Source organism: Nicotiana sylvestris, chromosome 9 (genome assembly GCF_000393655.2).
Source record: "Nicotiana sylvestris chromosome 9, ASM39365v2, whole genome shotgun sequence".
In the NCBI taxonomy this organism is placed as follows: domain Eukaryota; kingdom Viridiplantae; phylum Streptophyta; class Magnoliopsida; order Solanales; family Solanaceae; genus Nicotiana; species Nicotiana sylvestris.
Window position 1 is genome coordinate 20,414,881 of NC_091065.1, and position 20,818 is coordinate 20,435,698.

General features: G+C 34.4%; 2 protein-coding genes and 1 non-coding gene across 3 annotated transcripts; 1 reads left to right on the forward strand and 2 right to left on the reverse strand.

Annotated features, from left to right (window-relative positions):
* Nucleotides 1-1,571: 1,571 nt before the first annotated feature.
* On the forward strand, nucleotides 1,572-3,289 carry LOC104249742 (probable polyamine transporter At3g13620). The gene has a single exon (XM_009806219.2). The coding sequence runs from the start codon at nucleotides 1,642-1,644 to the stop codon at nucleotides 3,061-3,063; it is 1,422 nt and encodes a 473-aa protein (XP_009804521.1). The 5' UTR covers nucleotides 1,572-1,641; the 3' UTR covers nucleotides 3,064-3,289.
* A 903-nt stretch (nucleotides 3,290-4,192) lies between these two features.
* TRNAG-UCC (transfer RNA glycine (anticodon UCC)) lies at nucleotides 4,193-4,264 on the reverse strand. Its single transcript has one exon. It is a non-coding gene; the product is annotated as a tRNA-Gly (tRNA).
* Nucleotides 4,265-5,637: 1,373 nt separating this feature from the next.
* LOC104249743 (serine/threonine-protein phosphatase PP2A catalytic subunit) lies at nucleotides 5,638-13,547 on the reverse strand. The gene is made up of 11 exons (XM_009806220.2): nucleotides 13,282-13,547; nucleotides 12,175-12,231; nucleotides 11,275-11,358; nucleotides 10,561-10,632; nucleotides 9,868-9,939; nucleotides 9,653-9,693; nucleotides 8,589-8,655; nucleotides 6,717-6,908; nucleotides 6,517-6,606; nucleotides 6,319-6,426; nucleotides 5,638-6,148 (listed from the first exon to the last, which is right to left on the reverse strand). Exons 1-11 carry the CDS (start codon nucleotides 13,369-13,371, stop codon nucleotides 6,083-6,085), a joined length of 939 nt encoding a protein of 312 aa, XP_009804522.1. The 5' UTR covers nucleotides 13,372-13,547; the 3' UTR covers nucleotides 5,638-6,082.
* Nucleotides 13,548-20,818: the final 7,271 nt, after the last annotated feature.

Consider the following 20,818-nt stretch of genomic DNA (forward strand, 5'->3'; position numbering starts at 1 on the left):
AAAGTTTTAAAATAAAACGTGATATTATATATTTTGTTTATTGGTAAATTATTAATGTAAAAAAACTAATTAAAAATTCATAGTAGGGAAGAGGATGTATAAAGAGAAAAATAGAGATAGTGTGAGAATATTTATACTTTGAATTAATTAAGTATAAGGAAATTAAATAATTAAATAATACTCAAAAATATTATTGAAAGATTTAAATGAAAAAAGAGTTCCAAGTAAGAGGATAAAAGTATAAAAATAAATTAACTTTTAGGAATAAATTTTTTTATATTTATATATGTTTATCAAAAGGACAATAAGCAAGATATCAAGTCAATTGGTAAGCTAATAAAAGATTACATGGATATAACATTATTAAGTAATAGATAATGCAATAACTAGAAGCAAAGATTAAAGAAAGAGTTGTTTTGGGTGAAAATGTAGAAGGATAAGACTTATTCGAATTTGCGGTGAAACATAAAGTGGTAGTAAGAATTTTGTTAAACAATATGCTCAAACAAGACATATCACAAACGTGATATGTTTAGTATTATTTAATATTGACCACAAAATAAATACAAGTACTAAATCAAGGAGTTAGATTGTTATAGATATAAAATATAAATATAAATAAAAAGAAACATGTTATCTGGAAGTTTTAAATTTTAAGGTAATTCCAATAACTCAATTATAATTTGATATTTGTGTTCGCGCATCGCACGGGTACTAATACTAGTTTTCCTTAGTGACACTTAAATTCCCTTAATTTATTTCAGTCTAATCTGATCTTGATTTGTTATCTATCTGAAATTTGAGTATTATTTTAAAATTCAAATTTCAAAAATGCTAGGCACAAATCATTATTTTTGACACACATTAATAAAACTTCTTTACATAACATTAACTACAAAGAGTATTAGATTCAACTAACCTTCTCTCTTACTTAAATGAGTAATTAACTTTTAATCCCTCCAATTCATCTTAGTTGTCAAGATAACTTGTAAAAGTGATATTTGATTACTATACTCCTATTTACTTTTCACATTTAGGATTTTGTGCTATATAATTAATATTTTTTACTTTCAAAAATAATAAGTATTTTGGATCAGTTATTTTTAATAACTCGACAACTAAAATAAACAAGAAGAAATATATGCCTTGTCAGAATAACTAGAATTAGAAAAAAATAATTTCTTAAAGTGACAAATATTTTGAACTAAGGACCTGTTTGGCCATTAAAAAATTTTACTTTTTTCTAAAATCAGTGTTGACCATAAAAATTTTAAATTTCACTTGAAGTTAAATTTCAGAATTTTTCGGAAATTTGAGAAACTCTGAAAACTGTTTTTCAAAATTTTCACTTCAAATTAGTCACAAAATTTTTAATATAGCTTCAAATTGTATTTATATCCAAACACAATTCCGATTATCAAATATCATTTTTACTTTGAACAAAAAATATACCTTTTTCTGAAATTTCATAATTCTTAAGTCCAAACGCCAACTAAAATTTCTAGGTTAAATGATACAGATAAGGATGTATGATTTCATTAGAATCTTCTAATTATAGTCTTAACATTTAATGCGAGAATCCTCCTAAAAAACAACCACTTTGGTCACTCTTTCATCAAACAGAATATTGCAAAAATCAAAATGACACAAGAAATTGATCCTCCACTTTCCACCATGCCAGAAAACTCTCCAAAACTCCCCATAACTGCATCCACTGCAAATTCCAAGAACAAAAAACTCACTCTTATCCCTCTAATTTTCCTCATATATTTTGAAGTAGCAGGTGGTCCTTATGGTGAAGAACCAGCAGTTCAATCTGCTGGTCCTTTATTTGCAATTCTTGGTTTTTTAATTTTCCCATTTATTTGGAGTGTCCCTGAAGCTTTAATTACTGCTGAATTATCCACAACTTTTCCTGGAAATGGTGGTTTTGTTATATGGGCTGATAAAGCTTTTGGTCCCTTTTGGGGTTCATTAATGGGTACATGGAAATTCTTGAGTGGGGTAATTAACATTGCTTCTTTTCCTGTTCTTTGTATTAGTTATATGGAGAAGCTTTTTCCAATTTTCTCATCTGGGGTTCCAAGATTTATGGCAATCTTGGTTTCTACTTTGTTACTTTCTTTTTTAAACTATACTGGTTTGACAATTGTTGGTTATGCAGCAGTTGTACTAGGTGTTGTTTCACTTGCACCTTTTTTACTAATGTCATTGATTGCAATTCCAAAGATTCAGCCTCACAGATGGATAAGTTTAGGTCAAAAGGGTGTGAAAAAAGATTGGAATTTGTTCTTTAATACATTGTTTTGGAACTTGAATTTTTGGGATAATGTTAGTACTTTGGCTGGTGAAGTTGAGACCCCACAAAAGACTTTTCCTTTAGCACTATTTTCAGCAGTGATTTTCACTTGTTTGGGATATATAATTCCACTTTTGGCTGTGACTGGTGCTGTGTCAGTTGATCAAAGTGAGTGGGAAACAGGATTTATGGCTAATGCTGCTGAGATTATTTGTGGTAAATGGTTGAAATTTTGGATTGAAATTGGTGCTGTTTTATCAGCAATTGGACTATTTGAGGCTCAGTTAAGTAGTTCTGCTTTTCAACTTTTGGGTATGGCTGAATTGGCATTTTTGCCTAAATTCTTTGGTTTGAGGTCTAAATGGTTTAATACACCATGGGTAGGGATATTATTGTCAACAGCAATTTCACTTGGTATGTCTTATATGAATTTTACTGATATAATCTCTTCAGCTAATTTCTTGTATAGTTTAGGTATGTTTTTGGAATTTTCATCTTTTATTTGGTTGAGAAGGAAATTTCCTTTGATCAAAAGACCATATAGGGTGCCAATGAAGTTGCCAGGATTGGTGATTATGTGCTTGATTCCATGTGTTTTTTTGGTGTTTATAATGGCTATTGCAACCAAGATTGTGTTTTTGATAAGTGGATTGATGACTGTGGGAGCGATTGGATGGTACTTTTTGATCAAGATTTGTAGGTCCAAGAAATGGCTTAAATTCAATGATGTTGACATTCATGTGGAAGACCCAATAGTGGGATGACTATCGAGACGGATCTAGAGCGAATTTTGTGGGTTCAACTAAATCGACTACTATTTTCAATTATGTATGCATATACAAGTTAGAATATTGAAAACCTTACTATCACAATTATAGTTGAAGATCATCGTAAAGGAATCTACCTTTGGGAAGCATATTCAAGTTTTTCTCTATAGTGGGAAACTATGTATTAATATGAAAAGATTCTTTATTTGATGTTTGTTTATTTGCTTTTGTTTTCTTCACTCTATTGTGTATACCCTTATATAGAAATAAGGATAAAATAACTTATCAGGAATAGTACAATCACTTTTGTTTTAATGCTCTGAATAATTTAAAAATCTTGTAAAATTTCCAATTTAGGAGAACGCAATTAATTCGAGTTGATTTGGTATAACTTTTAGTCAATGATTTAATTTATCTCAAGATTTCAAAAACTAGATAAGAATTTTTTATTCACTTAGCTATATATTGCAAAACAAACCGTCATGCTAATATACATCTTCCCTTTAAAGGTCACAGCATATTAAATGAAGAAATTATGAAAGAATATGCAAATTTGAAGTAATCTTTTTTTTTCTTTATGATGCAATAGTTACTGTTGGTAATTGATACGGTCTTCAATATACTTACATATTCATATCATCATGTGTAGTGATATACAAGTACTAGTGGAGTCAGAAATTTTATTAAGGGATATTAAAATACAAAGAAATAAAAGGACGAAGAAGTTAAGGAGATTCAACTTATAAATACATTCAAAAGAAATTACCTAGCTATACAATGTAATTTTTCAACGGGTTCAATTGTAACTCTTAGACTGACGTGACTCCGCCAGTATACACAAGTGTAGGCATAAAAATGTATACAACAATGTAGATACACGAAAAAGAGTTATGTCAGATCAGCAGTTATACATAAATTCCAGGTCCTTTAAGCGCTATAAGAAATGTTTCACAATTGTACATGGAAATAAAAAGATTAAAAACTTAAAAATGCGTATACAACAATGTAGATACACGAGAAAAAGTTATGTCAGATGAGCAGTTATACATAAATTCCAGGTCCTTTAAGCGCTACAAGAAATGTTTCACAATTGTACATGGAAATAAAAAGATTAAAAACTTAAAAATGCGTCTGCCGGGAGTCGAACCCGGGTCTATTGCTTGGAAGGCAATTATCCTAACCGTTGGACTACAAACGCTTGTTGCTGAAGTTGACATTTCTAAAATATTACACGCAAAATTGGTTCAGAACTTCCACTTTGCATTTTCAGTTATATTATACTAAATTTGTAGATTTGTTCATACCCTATGATGGCAAATATTTGTTGTTTAGCTCATAGAGAAAGTATATACTCATTCAATAAGAACTTAATCCCTTTCAAATTCAACCAATCAATTATGGAAAATGTCTCCAGCAGTACTTTTATACTGGGTCGTTGTTGTTGTTGTCTCCAGCAGTACTTTCTTATGCAATCAGTTGCTAGCTCAAGGACAAAAGTGTACTTCCTGCCATGTCTTTTTTTCACACTTCCCTTAACAAATTATTACTAATAAGAAGAAGGGTTGTTTGACTACTATACTCTTATTTACTCTTTACATTTAAGTTTTTTATGTTATGTAATCAATTTATTTAATTTTAATTTTAAGAACAATTAATACTAAAGACAAAATGTAAAAAAAATAATTACATCTTGATTTTCGAAAATGATAGTAATATTTTGGACCAATTATTTTTAGTAACTATGACAACTAAAATGGACCCAAGAGAGTAAGATAAAATCATAGAGAAAGCACACAATAACTCCTAAGGGTCGTTCAATTTGCAAATAAGTTATATCTCGATTATAGTCCAAAATTAAATAATGATGATATTTAATGAATATACTATAATCAGTAGATGTGTGTTCATTGAATTAAAAATGGGGTATGTGCAATGTAAAACTTGTGTTTGATTTTACAATAAATAAACTTGAACAAACTTTAACTTTCAGTTGGCCTTCTTAAAGGACTTTGAGAGGAGTTTTGGAGAACCACTTTTGTCTTTTGGTTGTTTTATCCCAAGATTAGCTAACCCCTATTGAATGTGTTATAAAGTAATATCACAATTATGGTATAACTAATTTTGAGATTATTTATAGAGTAAATAAACTTTTCACCAACATGATTGCGAAATTGTTTGGAGACGCATAGAAAACCAAACTTCCATTATTTGTTTCTTGAAAGAAGCATCGCAGGAAAATTACGTAGAATATGCCAAAATGTCTTAGGTCGACCTTAATAGTAGTATTTTGCTTCAAAAATCAATTACTAATAAATAGAAAATGTTATTCTCTAAGTTCAAAATTGTGCGGACAAATACACCCTTTCCACTTTTAACAAGTAAAAATAGTAGTACATGACAACCAAGACAACTAGAGAGTACGAGTTATCCGTAGGCGGCGCCAAAAACACAAGTAAACACATCCTGCCTGAGTTTTAAAACATTCCTATGCCTTCAAGCCATGGATGATGGGTGAGATTTGGCCTCTGCCGCGAAATAACTATCAAGCATGAGCTGAAAATACCAACAAACTTGAACAAAACCACTTTGAGAAATCAAACTAGAGTCGTGGCCTCAGAGAACATTACACGAGCACTCATTCAAAGGTGTTAACAAATAATCATCTTACCTCTACAAAGCTTATACGACAGGGATTGTCCTTGTAAAGGGACAAGAATTATCACAAAGCAAATCATTGTCCTTTCTATCTAACCAAAAAATATAGGATCAAAGGGGGAAAAAAGAGTTAAAATATTGTCTGCGCAAAAATGATACATGCACCCTCTGTCACTGGCTTCACCATCTCTTCACAGCATTTCAATGAGGTTTCAGTATCACATGCCTGATTTACATGCTTCATTTCATAGTAGTAGCGCCACCATAGCGGGAAAAAAACTACAAACTGGTAAGAGGCTCGTAGCATATAAAGCAGTTAGCAGGGCCTTCTGCACAAAAATAAGAGGTTTGTGCATTTGCATCATAAGAAGTAATCAGGTGTTCTTCGGGTTACATCTGGCTCCCCTCTCCTTGGAGCTGGTTCAAACTGCAAAAGAAATATTTTTCAGACCTCACGAACAGTTGCAATTCTCATAGAGCGCACATACTACAGTAAACTAATTAGCAAACCTACTCGTCTGAGCTTGACAAAAGAAAACTGTATCATAATGAGGGGAGACCAACTAAAAAAAGGAAGGAAAAGCAAAAGGTAGACACCTGAATGAATGTGCGCTCCCTGGAATCATCAACTTCCAAGATGGACGCCATATTTCCACAACGGTAACAATAGTTAGGTGCACTAAAGATGGTAACCACCTTTTGATCCTGCAAAGACAGCATCGCTCATCGATCTTTCGTTCTCTTGGACCAAAACAAACTTTCACATAAAGAAAAAGGATTTAAATGAGAAATTACGTGGGCCCAATTGAATCCCTCCATAACCAGCTGGTGTGCTCTAGCAATTAGCTTCAAGTTGTTGGTGTGGTTAAACTGCTCAGAGATATCCTGTTGTAATTCATTGACAAGATAGCAAAAGCTTCATTTGCTGACAATGACAAATAAGAACTACTCATATACATCAGAGAGAATGAAGGTAAAAGTGATATGCAAATTACTTGGCCAAATGTATATCCAGCACCCCTAGGTGAGATACCCCAACCGCAACGATCATCAGGATCAGACCATAAAAGATCACACATAGCACCCTCATGTGGGACTTCTTGTACACGGTCAAAATTGCGAATATTATCAAGAGTTTCAATAGATGGAGACAGACCACCATGGAGGCAAAAAATCTCTGACTCAACCTACAAAAGATCCCAAAATAACCCATTAAGACTAGAATTGCATACCAAAGACAACAATCTAAAATTCTAACTAATAAGAAAATGTATTTAAGGCATATTTCCAGTTTTCTGAAATTATACAGCAAGGTAACAGCCTGTAACAGTCCAACTAATGATATTGCCCATGTTAGACCTAGATCCACACGGTTTTGAAAAACATCACCAAGGTCTGAGGTTTGCTCCCTAAATACCCAAACATCATTTTCGTGTTTCCCTGATGAGGGATTTGCCTAGAGTATCACGTACTCCGGAACCCTGCGTCCTAAGCTAAGGTTTGCCCCGTCATCGCTCAACCCACAGTGATAATGTCCATTTTGAACTTAGGTCAACACCGCTTTGAAACGAACCGCTAGGATCTAAGACTTGCTTCCTTATATACAAAATATTATCTATTTTTGTCAATATAGGATTGCCTAGGGTGCTACACATCTATGCAAATTGTCGAGCTAAACAACCGCTAAACATAATAGTAACAATTATGGTGATTCTTTTACATATTAGTGGCTATGCTTTTTTTGCTGATAGCCAGGCTAGCAATTTACAATTTTATGTCAAAGTACTAGGTCAAATACAACAGTTACCTCTCTCTCCCCTTAACTCCAACACCAGATAGATAAGAAAATAAATCTCTCTCGATCCCTCCCCCTCCCCCTCCCCCTCCCTCTCTCTATATATATACGCCATTAGCCACAGCTGTTACATGGACAGCACTTGATCTCAATCAAAATAGGCAAAGAAAGCCTGTGTTAATTGATCAGTAAGAACCCACCTTTTATAAATTCCATCTCTACCTCTCATATAACTCTGCTTTCCCCGCTCCTTTGTGAACACTATGGACAAACCAGTGTTTAGTGTGAACTTTTCGAATAGATTGTGTTAAAGACCTCTTGCAGAAATGCAGGGTAAGGCTGCATACAATAGACCCTTGTGGTCCGGCCTTTCCCCGGACCCTGCGCATAGCGGGAGCTTAGTGCACCGGGCTTCCCTTTATTGTGTTAAAGACGGTCTGATCTTATTTAACATGAATTTCTACGTTCACCAACTATACCCCTAACAGGATTACGATTACAAATTCTAACAAACAAAATATGCAAGTTGTAGCTTTGAAAAAAGGATATTCCGATACATGTATTTGATTCCAAATCCAATGAAATTATGTTTGAACAAAAGCAACTTGATTGAGCCTTAAAGTGAGCATGAGTGATTTAGTTTGTTAACTCTTTAAACCACTTTTTCAGAACAATTGATAACACTTTGAGCCACATTGAGTTCCAACTTTGATTTTGGGTTTTGCAAATGTGTTCCCCCATAGGGCTTTCATACATTGAACAAAAGTCCATTTAAGGCAATATATTGAATATTTGAATATATAACCCTAGCATAAGAACTCTCCTAATTCATAATCTCAATACGTTTTGGCTCCATTTTCAAAAATAAAAACATAAGTGCATTAAGCAAAAAAGAATAATGTATCACATTGTCCAAAGAAAAAGACTTGGATAACCTCAGCAGTATACGTAATAATTTTAAAAAACACAGAAACGTGTATTACGGATCAAAATCAATCCCAAAAGAAGCTAGTTGCATAATATGTAATAAGTAATCCATTAAAAGACGTTAAAAGGAGGATATTATACTAACCAAAGCAGTCAGAGGAAAGTAGTCAAACAGATCTGTGAAAGTCTTCCACACATTGGCATTACCGTATCTGTAAAATGAAAATACAGAAAAGCACTAAACATTTATTGCTATAAAACTTAACAATAAGACAAGTTTGCAGAGCATCCAAAAGACTCAAAATATTACAGAAAAAGGGAATTAAAGATGAGCTACTAATGGAAGAAAATGCGTTCTAACCTTTGTCCTTTGGAATAAATTAAAGCATTCTAAGTTTCAATGTTTCCATAGTTACTCTGTTGTTTTTCTTGCTTGATAAATAATAATGTTTCAGCCTTGAGGGCTGTATTCTTAAATTGATACACCTCATGAACATCAACATATGCTACATGCTACATTTGCTTAATCCACATTTCAACACTTATTTTAAAGTATATACACCGATAACTTCAATATAAAAATATGTTCGTTTCTCAATATCTGCACGACCCAACTGGATCATCTTAATTGGGAAAGAGAGAATATTGTTTTGAGTTCCATGCTCAATCAATCATTATCATATAGCAATTTACTTTATGAACTCATATCAACTCTGTACATCATATACCATACATCATTTGCATGGAGGGAACTGGGAACTATCCCATTAAAGCAACTACAATTTCATAGAAGTTAAAGTGACAAATCACTTATGTCGACTATATCTTGAAAAACAACTACCATAAAATACTTATTTAAAAAAAAAGACTACTATGATAATGCCCAAGCTGTGGAACCTAGGTATAGGCATGTTAAGAGAATTTGCATATAAACAGCACGCCCTAAACTGTGAAAATACCAAGACTAGAAATTTGCTCAATCCAAATATCCACTATGTTGCGCGGACTCTCCAAAACAGCTGCCGCACCCGTGTCAGATCCTCCAAAAAAAATACATTATTTTTGGAGGATCCGACACGCACCTATCGATATTTTCGGAGAGTCCGAGCAACATAGAATATCCAAACCCACCACTCCCTGCTCCCTCAAGGCTGAAGGAGAGAAGGTCATACAATGTAACCTACAAGAAGTAAAATTAAGAGGACTTACTTCCGTAGGCATTCATCATAAAACCCATAAACCTGAGTAATCTGTAAGAGACAGAGCAAACAATCAGTGCTCACCACCAGATATAATTAACATTAAAATTCATAATGGAACAAATGAATAAATTCTTTTAACTCACTGCATAAAGGGATCCATTTGATGAGGCTTATGTAAAATGTAGAGACGGGGAGATCTTTAAGATCAAGAATGAAGTATACCTGGCGACTCTCATGATTACCCCTTAGGATTGTAATTCGCTGGGGATAGCGCACTTTGAGAGCCACTAAAAGCTGGAAAAGGTGAAAAACAGACAAGCTTATAGTCAGAATGAGACCATCACTAGCAACATCTACATAACACTAAGCCCATCTCAGTAGTGAAAAGGTGTTCCAGTACGATAGTTAAAAACTATATATTATGTCTGTAATGATGTAAAACTTATGGGTTCCTGCATTCAAACATGCCAAATGCTAAACCTAACAGTGCACCCATAATATCAAACAAGACAAACCAGTCCATGATAATTTTCTCAAGTGAATTATTATAGTAAAATTTCTGTCTTCCTGAGCTAAGGGTCTATTGGAAACAGCCTCGGTGCCCCGTCGGGAAGGGGTAAGATCTGCGTACACACTACCCTCCCCAGAACCCACTTTGTGGGATTTTACTGGGTCGTTGTTGTTGTTGAATTATTATAGTAAAAAGCTTTTCACAATTCAGATAGCTGAGAACTGAAGATATTTCTCCAAATCTAAGAGATCACATGCAAAAAAGTACTGCCCCGGAGAAGTACAAGAAAGAGAGGCACACGGGAGATGGTAAAGGTTACAAGTATTGCATGAGTTTATCATAAACAACTGATATATCATTACTGCATCTACTTGTTTTAAGAAATAAAGGAGCTAGAAGCTTACCGTTACTGTTTCAACAGAATAGTATCCACGATCCACATAATCTCCCATGAATAAATAATTAGTGTCAGGACACTGCCAATAAAAACCAAATTAGGATGTGTAAAAAAAACAAATCTGATGACAATCACTTTCTTGGAAACATTAAACTACATATTTGCATGTAACAAAGGGGAAAAATTACTAATTGGATTCTCACCTTAATTGTCACAATACAGCCACACATTAACACCCTTAGAAACAAGCATTATGTAGCTCATATCCAAAACAATAAAGAATTCCTCGAAGCTCAATAATCAAGTGACTGAAGATCTTTCTTTTCTTTCTCCATGGCAATGAAAAGGAGCTACACTTTTTACCTCTTGAGTTAGTGAAATGGATTATATCTAAATTGTACTGTGTTCACTTTCAGATTATTAACACAGCTCCATGAATAGCAACATAACTAGGTTTCAACACCTGGATGACAGTATATGCAACATTGTGCATCCCTTCTGAAAAACATATTAATAAAAACTCTCCCCCTTCCTGAAGAAGAGAGAAATTCTTCCCCAACCAAATGACTAATATACTCGAAAATGTTCATTGACACCATGAATTACTGTGACAAAGAAAGACAATTACGAGATTCTTCTTGCCCTAGAATGCCCCCTAGTCTCAGCTTCCGGCAAGAACAAATCCGTAAAAGAGAAAGCAAAGAATAAGAAAATGTGATACCTTTCCACCAATTCGAAAAAGCTCAGCGAGATCATGGAACTGACCATGAATATCACCACATATAGTCACAGGGCTTTTCACAGGCTGCAATAAGGAAAATCCAATAATCAATCTATCCACGAAGTGTTAAATATTTTGGATACTAATTACATGTAACATGTTAAAATTGAATAGTTTTGAGAAAGCTCTAAAATTCATTAAAATTATATTCCAATTGCTAACCGCATTCTATCATAAAAGAAAAAATTACTTCACTCTGCATCTTTAAGATGATAAAAATACAAGGAGAGTCAAAATCCAGCCTATCATACACTGAATAGTTTGGGCCTTACACTACTTTCTCATAATAGATGTTCCAAATTGAGTCCTAGTAAAGATGGCCTAGTGGTTGAGGCATGAGAGAAACAACCTAAAGATCCCAGGTTCGAATCCCACCTACAACACTTAGTGCAACCATATTTGCTCTAGCTTAGGCAAGGAGGAGTACCTGGCAACCTGTACTTGTGGGTTAGAAAGGTTGCCGGATAAATCAGTAAGGTGTACGCAGGCCGGCCTGGACATCATTGATATAAAAAAAGGATGTCCTACATTGACTACCAAAAGATTAATACTAAAGCACTGGTTCCAGAAGCATCTTAGGTGCATCTCGACCAAGACTCATTGAGCTGATTTTTCTTCTCCTACAACTCTTTTAAGGGGAAAAGAAAGAGCTATTAGATTGAGATTGGTAGACAAGTTTATATTATAATGATTTGAATTGTGAAGAAGTAAGGAAATTAGTTGGAAAGATGCCATATCAAACTGAAATAATATAATATTGTCTGGTTTGGAGGGGGAAAAGTTGTCACTTAGTGAAAAAGAAAAGGCAAGAGAACATAACCAATCAACAAGGTATCATACCTGCACGTTGCTCTCTTCCATTAGAATCTCCTTTGCTTTCTCACATAGTCCTCTTACCTATACAGCAATATGAGCTCCTTTATCAATAATACAGGAGGGGACTAAACACGTGCACCATAACAAAAGGGCAACATGCAGCAAACCATTAAATAAGAGTCTAATACAAGTTCAGATGTATAAGCTCAAAGCAAAACAACTCCACTAAAAGACCCAAAGTATCGCTAAATATAGACCTCTACTTTCCTTTTTATAAGCTTAATGGGCACCATTTCCCTATATACAAGCTTCTGTAATAATGTATGCCATAATCTTACTGAAAACTCATCTATAACTCTGCAATAAGCCAATCTTTTCATGGATTCCAATTAGAGATGAAGGAACTCATCAAAAAATTGGAAGTTAATAAACAAATTCATGTTCATTTTGTTTTAATGTGGCAACCCCCCCCCCCCCAAAAAAAAAAAAAACTCAGGAGTCATCTGGTGCTCAAACCCCCAGGATTGGAGATGGAGATCCTTTCCACTAGCCTATCCCTCACTTGTCAAAACAATACCAAGTTTTTCACTTTAAAAGGTTATGACTTCACTAATTTTTTAGTTGGATCTTGGAATTCTGAAGAAAAGGAAAGTAAAGACAATTTGAAAATAAAAATGAGGATAAGTGCACTGCACGTCTGACTCACTACAATTCAGTGGCGGAGCTAAAGGGAGCATGTTATTTTTGTTATATATGAACTGTTGTCTAACCTTGACATAAAAAATATTGAATTATAGTGCTAAAGGGTGTTCAAAGGTTGCCTTAGATCACAAGTTCAAATCCTAGTGTGACACTAGTATTTTCTTGAATCCCTTTATGTGAATTTCTAGGAAATGATACTAAAGAACACTAGAACGAACATTTCCATGCTTTCCCTACATCCAAACTAAAAAGAAACTGAATTTTTTTAAAATCTTGAAATCCAGCAACACATATATGAAAACACGCGGATCTGATTCTCAAGCCCATAAATCTAAGACCAGAATATCAAGAAAAAGCCACGAAATTTAAGAGAGAGAAAAAGATCAGCAAACGCAGATCCGAAAAAAGAAAAGAAAAGGGAAATTGAACCTCCTGTTCAGACAAGGGTTTGCACTGCATAAGCTGAGCAATTTGTTCGTCAAGATTTCCATGAGATGCGCTCGATGGCACCGGATCCATTGCTGATTGATCTTCTTTTCTACTGCTTCTGGAGGGAAATTTGTGCAGAAACCCTAGCGGAAAAGGGGGATGAAATCAAACGGGGTTTGATTTGATTTGATTTTCTCTCAGCTCTACAGACGGAGAGAGAGAGAGAGGAGTGAGCGAGTGGTGGTGGTGAAACCAAAGGAAAGGGCGAAATAGTGAACCTCTCTTTGCTTTTTGTCCTGTTTTCGAACTTCTTCTTCTTGTTTTCTTTTTTCTTTTTTTCTTTTTCTTTTTCCACTTTGTTAGAGTACTTTTTTATAACGTCTTTGTATTCGGAATCACCCAATGAAATGATCATAAAAATGAATTAAATAAATAGACTTTTTCCACTCTTAATTAGAAAATTTGGATTCAAATCATAAAATTAATCCATATTTGATTGAAAGTGTTTTTTTCTTAAACAGAGATGCGAATCTAAATTAGTTTGACACTTCTTCTACTTGTTCTTCTTCTTCTCTCCTTCTCCCTACCTTCTTGAGCCACCGAAGATCTATGGGAAATAGTTTTTTATCTTCACTAGGTAGAAATAACATCTGCATACATACTATTTTTCCCGAACATCGCATGTGAGAATAAACTGAATATATTATAATATTATATATTTTAATACAAAAAATACATAATATATATCTTTAAATTTTTACATATATTTTATCACTTAATTGTGATAAATTAATACGATATGATATACATATTAGATATAGGGAATCTTTTGTAGTATCTTTATGGCTTTATTTGGGCGATAAGATTATATTTACTTGAACTCAATCGTGAATTAAAAATCTTCCTATAACAATATAAAATGGCAAAGCTTTACTTGTACTTTCTATTTGTGTAATAATATTCTCTTTATCTTATAAGTTAATGTATGAGTCGTTCTTACGACCCAATTCCTATCGTAGGTCGTGAAGGCGCCCAATGTTGTGTCAGGCAATCCAACAATAACTCAACACTACGACAAGCAGTTCATAACACTATTTAAAATAAGTGGTGAAATAAGTAGGCAAAAATCATTCCAAAATCATGAAAAAATACTAGCATCATCATCATGATTCGAAACACGATAAAAATATCAAAACTAATACTGTTTGAAAGTAATACAATAGTATGAAATATGGGAAGGGGACTCCAAGGGTTTGCGACGGTCATGCTACCTTGAAGCAATGCACTCACTCACGAAGTCCACTTCCTCCAACACCCGGATCTATGCAAAAATATGTAGAAGTGTAGTATGAGTACTAGACAACATGTACCTAAAGTAAGTATCAAGGTTAACCTCGGTAAAGTAGTGACGAGGTTCAAGTTATATGATATCACTAATCAGAGAACTTGTGCAATCTATCAAATAACTAGCAACAAGAATATTAGAAGATGTAGTACCATCAAATCAACGAAACAAGAGTTATCAGCTCATCACATGTAAATCAATTTTGATAAAAGAATTATCAATCAATAATAGAAGTATAAAGTAGCATGTTAAAAGTGACGTGAAATCATGTAAAATGCAAGATAAAACATAAAGAATTTTGTTGCAAGATCAAGAATGACACTCTTATGCTCCACTTATCATCAAACAAGAATGTCATTATTATACTCCACTCATCATCAAACAAGAATGTCGCCCTTATACTCCATCAACATTAATCACATCAATCATAGTACCACAATCTGTGTGTACACCATCAAGAGAGAAACATGAGAGGGCGACCCTAGGGGATGAATCCATATTCACACGTTGCACGACAAAAATCATGTGCCATAACAATAAAAATATCATCATAATTGAGAATGCCACCCTTATACTCCGCACATCATCAAAATCAAGAATGTCACCCTTATACTTCACGCACCATCACAATGACAATATCTGCTTGGAAGAGACCTTATTGTGAGCACGTGATTTTTGCCCTATGTGAATTACTCCCATAAATTCAAGAAAAATAAATTTTTTCCATTATTTGCAAATTCGTAGATTTTTGTAATTTATTTTTGCTAATTGCTTGCATTTGTCCGCGCATGTTTAATTTTGTTTAATTCATGATAATACAAAAAATATATATTACATTTGCATTTAGGATGTAATTTTATATTTTTAGATTAATTAGTAAATAGTTTGTTTTATAGAAATGGAAAAATCACAAAAAAATAACTCATTTTTTTTTTAAATTTTTAATTTTGAGTTTCAAATTTTGTAGTTTTTCTTTTAATTTGGTTTTAAATTAATTGTGGAGTTAGTTAACTTAATTTGGTAGTATAATTTGGTTTAGGAATTGGTTTAGATTTTATTTTAATTTTTGAGAAAAGAAAAGAGTTTTGAAATAAAAAAAGGAAAAGGAATTAAAGAAATCAGATTTTTGGGCCAAAATTCGAAATTTCCCAAGCCCAAACCAATTTTCCCCTTTGAAACCTATTTGACCCAAGCCCAGATCCGCCCCCACCCGGTCTGCCCCCACTTAAAACCAAATGACCACGTTTTGATGATTTCTAATCTGCGTCGTCGATCTCCCCTTGATCGAACGACTCAGAACTGCATCCCCTGTTATATATAACTGTCCGAACTATTATCCCCCCCCCCTCTCTCATCGTCTCTGTCATTCCCTCGTCTCAGAGACCAAAAGCAAAACCATAAAGCGCCGCCTCGTTTTCCCACTGTCCTCTGGTGGCGGCGCCGGTCCCAAATGACCCCAAATTAACACCACACAATCCCCAGGACCCCCTCACTCCGTTTCCCTCGAATTTTCCCAGAACCGCTCGAATATTAATTTGAAGACATGAACCCTAAAATCCCAAAACCAAATCAGTGAAGTCTAACGAAGTTTTAAGGCCGAATTTGGCTTTATTCGTGCGTTTTCGTTTGAAACACACGATTAAGGCCCATTTCGTTCAAGAAATTGAAGCTTCCTCTGAAGATCCAAGATTAAGCCGTCCGGATTTTAGGTATTTTTCATTTCCTTTTCTTGCATGTTTTCTTCTTCTTCGTCTGAGTTCATTTTTATCTTTTTCTGCACCCTTTCTTCTTTTTCTTCATCATGTGTTCGCTTGTCCGTTTGTTCTGTTTTGCATAACTAGTTTAATAACCAAGCTTAGCTTATTTGTTTTGATTAGTGGTTCATTTCCCTTTCTTTTGTTTTTAGTTTCATTTTTAAAAGGGTTTTCGGGTTTTTCTTTTGGGAAATTTCGGGTCAGTCTGTTTAAATGGGTTCGGTTATAGATTATTGGTTTGATTGAAATCAAAAGCCCAAAAATAAGTGATTCATATTGAGTTTTGTAAGCCCAGGCTGGATTGGAACATTGGGTCAATTTGACTCATACCCGTTTAGTTTCAGGGGTAATAACAGGGTGTTCAAGGGCTAAATTGGGAATTGTAGGTGGGGGGAATCTCTAATAACTGAATTAGGAAGCTTCTAGGAAGGTGTCTTTGGGGCTTATGTGAAAATTGAGCTTTTAAGCTGAGGACTCTTAAGCAAAAATGAAAATATCCAAAGGGCAAAAATGCAAAACTGAGCTCATTCTATGCTGCACTAAACCTTGTCTATGAAGGCATTCTTTCTTCAAGCTCAAGAAAGGGGGATAGAGATAAAAACTTTGAAAAATACTAAAAGCAAAACGGCTGGAACTCTTTTTCTTCAAGAAGAATACTGAAAATTGTTTGCGTTTTCTGCTTGATTTCAAGTTTAATTTCCTTGTTGAAGAGTTAGATTTAAAGGGTTCAGTAGAAATGTTGCATTTGGGGTTCTAAAACATCAGAATTAGTTTGAAAATTTGAAGCCTGATTTGCCGGATTTTTGGCACTGTTTCATTGCTGGGTTTAAGCTGATTTTTGCTACTGCTTACTGCTGATTCTTCACCTCTTTTGTTTTTTCCTTGTTCACTACCAGGTATTACTTCAAACCATTGTCAACAAGTAGCTAAGAACATGTGTTTCCAATTGAAGCCTGATTGAATACAAGTTGTTTTGGATCCCCTTTTTCATTTGCTTCTTCTACTTCTTTAAATGTTCTGTAATAGGCCATGTGTTGTACATGTTAGCTTAGTTATCTTATGTTATTGATGTGCTGTAGAAATGAACTTATGCTCTTTAAGAGTTTGGGTGTTGATTTTTGGATTTAAGTGAATTGTGCTAATTATCTAGATCTCATTACTGTTGGTATTGAGGAAAAGTTAACATGTGTGAAGTTTTCAGGCTCTATTTGAGTTTAAGTTTGGATTCAAGCATGAATATTTGTTAAGTGCGTTATCAATGTAGTCAAAGCTAAGCATGCGTTTTCAGTAGCTTTTGAATTTTCCGTATGTTCCAGTAATTACGAAGTGATGAAGCTTATCATTTAGTTTTCAAATGCAATTGGTACTTTATGGCTGGTGAGGACTCGATATGGAGTCCTGATCCTCAATGTGGATTTTGGCAAGGCTTGGGCTTCTTAAGCCTGGGCTTTTAGGTCCTTAGCAAGAGAGGATAGTAGGCCCTTGCTACTCGGGCTTGTTTCTTGAGCTCAGTAGTTTGTTTGTTGTTGCTGGATTTTTTTCATGGTAGGTTTGACTTAAAATGCATGTTATACAAAATTGAAAGCTTAGCTAATAGTTTAAAATTCAGAATTAATCATTAGTTCAACTTCATGTTTCATATGGTTCCTTTTGGTTGATTGGTATTTAATCGATTTTGTACAAGTATTGGTTTTGAAAAGTGGACCTAAAGCTGGCCCAGTGATGATGTTCAAATCTTCAGATTCAGTTTGCATGTTTTATGCCTTGGGACGTCCTTGGCCTCACCAGAAATTGGGCTCACTTTGGGCCCAAGCTTTGAGGCATTTGTCCCCATGTCGTTTACACCCTTGTTGCTTGAGCCTGTTACACTTTATCAGATTCAGTTTTTTAGTTTAGTTGTTTCGTTGTGGAGGCAGTTCCCTTTTAGTTAATTTATGGTTCAATACAGTGCATGTTAGTCGCTACATAGTCTGAATAATTAATTAGAACCCCTTTAAGTTTTCATTAATTAATTAGACTTTTAAAGTAGATTTGAGGCGTGCCATGTTAAATAAGCTTAGTTATGGCCCTTAAAAGCTTAGTTTGAATTCCCTTTAAAATTGGAATTGAGGTGTCCAAACAAAAATCTCAAAATGCATGGCCCTCATTTAATTAATTTTAATCCTTAGAAATTCGGGGCGCGCCATTTAGTTGAATTTTTCATGGCCCTCGCAAAGTTGAAAGTGCGTAGTTGCTTTAGGCGCGCTATTTTAAAAATTACCTTCCTAAACTCGGGTGTGCATTTTTGTGACCCAAATTCAAATCTCAACAACGTTAGATAAAATGTGTCGTGGATTGCAGGTGCATTTATGTGACGTGGTTCAAGACGAGTTTTAGATGACGTTGAATCTTTCTCCTAAAAATAGTTAAATAAAAGCGGTTATAAAGTTAAAATTGTACCATAGAGTAAAACATGTATTAAAATCAGATAATAGGTCAATTATAACAATTAAGCGACCTTGCTAAAACAACGGAACCCGCGAATGTCTAACACCTTCTCCCGGGTTAACAGAATTCCTTACCCAGATTTCTGTGTTCGCAGACTGTAAAACAGAGTCAATCTTTCCTCGATTCGGGATTTGAAATCGGTGACTTGGGACACCATAAATTATTCCAAGTGGCGACTCTGAATTTAATAAAAATAATCATGTTTCGATTGTCACTTAAATTGGAAGAAACTCTCTTATATCCTTCGGGGGGTAGGAAAAAGGAGGTGTGACACTTATGCCAATACCCAATCAATCCGCTCAATATGTCCATATGTGCCATGATCATAACAATTCAAGATAACAATTCATCATCAAGATACATATTCTCATAATTCATCAATAAGATGCACAAGGACAAGAAAATAATAAAGTGCGGATATGTGCTCAAAATATAAGACATGATTACGGCTAAATAAATTTAGCAGTGATTCCACAATGCCAATCTTGGCTAATTAAGAGATAAAAATCCTAAAATATGAACTCTAGTGTGAAAGGATAAGCTCACGTAGTCATACAAAAAATTATACATGTATCATAGAGAGCGCACAACGAAATTAAGGGATAGTAGAAGCTTAGAGTCCAATCTGATTATTTTTCATACATATTACATGCATATCCGCTTGTCACCTCGCATATATGTCACTTTACATACATTACAAGTAGACAAATAAGGTCCAATCCTAAGAGGTTATTCCTTCACACAAAATTATGCAAGATACTTACCTCAAACGGGCCAAATCAACCCTCTAAAATAGCCTTTTTCTTAGAAATCACCTCCGACCGGCTCGAATATAACCAAAAATAACTCAATAATATCAAACAATGCTAGAAATCAATTCCAAACAATAAAGTTTCAATCTTTATCAAATTCCTAAAAAGTTAACGAAAGTCAATCCCGAGCCCACAAGGTAAAAACCCGAGTCAAGGGGTAGATCCCAACTACGCATAACCTCACAAGTCCAAATATATGATTAGATTCTAAAACCAAGTTCAAATCGACTCCCATATTCCCATTTTTTACTTTCTTAAGTTGTAGGAAAATTTTCCAATTTTCCCCTCAAAATTACATGTTTGGGGTGTTAATAATTCATGTAGATTCTTTAAATAATGCTAGAAATGTATAGAAATCACGTACCCGAAAGCCTTGTATGAAAACCCTCTTCAAAAATCGACCCTCTCCAACTTTAGAGTTTAAAATATGAGATAATGAGTCTTAAGTTCTGAAATGAGTCTTAATAACCAGTTGTGGAAGTCGCAAATGCTACCAAGGGTTCGATGTCATGCCCCGACCTCGGGAAGCGCGATCAACGCTCAACCGAGATATCCCAGTCAAGCAAGCCTACTGATGCCTTCTACCCAATCTTACCCAAGAATTATTTGAGAATTAATAACACTATATAGGCATATGGAGAGGATAAAGTATGCAACATCATCATTCATTACTTAAAAAGGGCTTCATTACAAATTTCAAAAGATTACAAGTTCATAATTAAAAGTGGAAACATGTTTGATAGTTACAATTTATTTCCCAAATCAAAACACAACTCACAATACGTCTACAGAGCCTCTAAATGAAATAGAAGAGCAATATGAAAGTGCCGATGACAAGGCCCTGACTATACCTCAAAACACTATGTACAAGGATTAAAAAACACAAGGCCTCGAGAGGAAATGGGGCTCACCAAGTCAGCTGAGAAGAGGGTGTACCGCTAGCAATGATCGATGCCGCCTGTTGTAGAATCACCTGCATCCATTAAAGATGCAGTGTCTCCGGCAAAAGAAACATTAGTACATAAGGAATAGTATTAATATGTAAAACCAAACACCTTCTCAATGAATGGAGTAACAACACAAACGGAGAAAAACATGAAATCAACGAGGAAACCAAATAATTTTAAAATACTAAGTCA

Excerpts from the sequence above, each read along its gene's own strand:
- LOC104249742 (XM_009806219.2), top strand. The coding sequence starts at position 1,642 with ATGACACAAGAAATTGATCCTCCACTTTCCACCATGCCAGAAAACTCT.
- LOC104249743 (XM_009806220.2), bottom strand. The coding sequence starts at position 13,371 with ATGGATCCGGTGCCATCGAGCGCATCTCATGGAAATCTTGACGAACAA. Across the intron at positions 9,940-10,560 it reads ATTCTGTTGAAACAGTAACG|CTTTTAGTGGCTCTCAAAGT; the intron begins GTAAGCTTCTAG and ends CACCTTTTCCAG. Across the intron at positions 6,427-6,516 it reads AGGGATTCAATTGGGCCCAC|GATCAAAAGGTGGTTACCAT; the intron begins GTAATTTCTCAT and ends CTGTCTTTGCAG.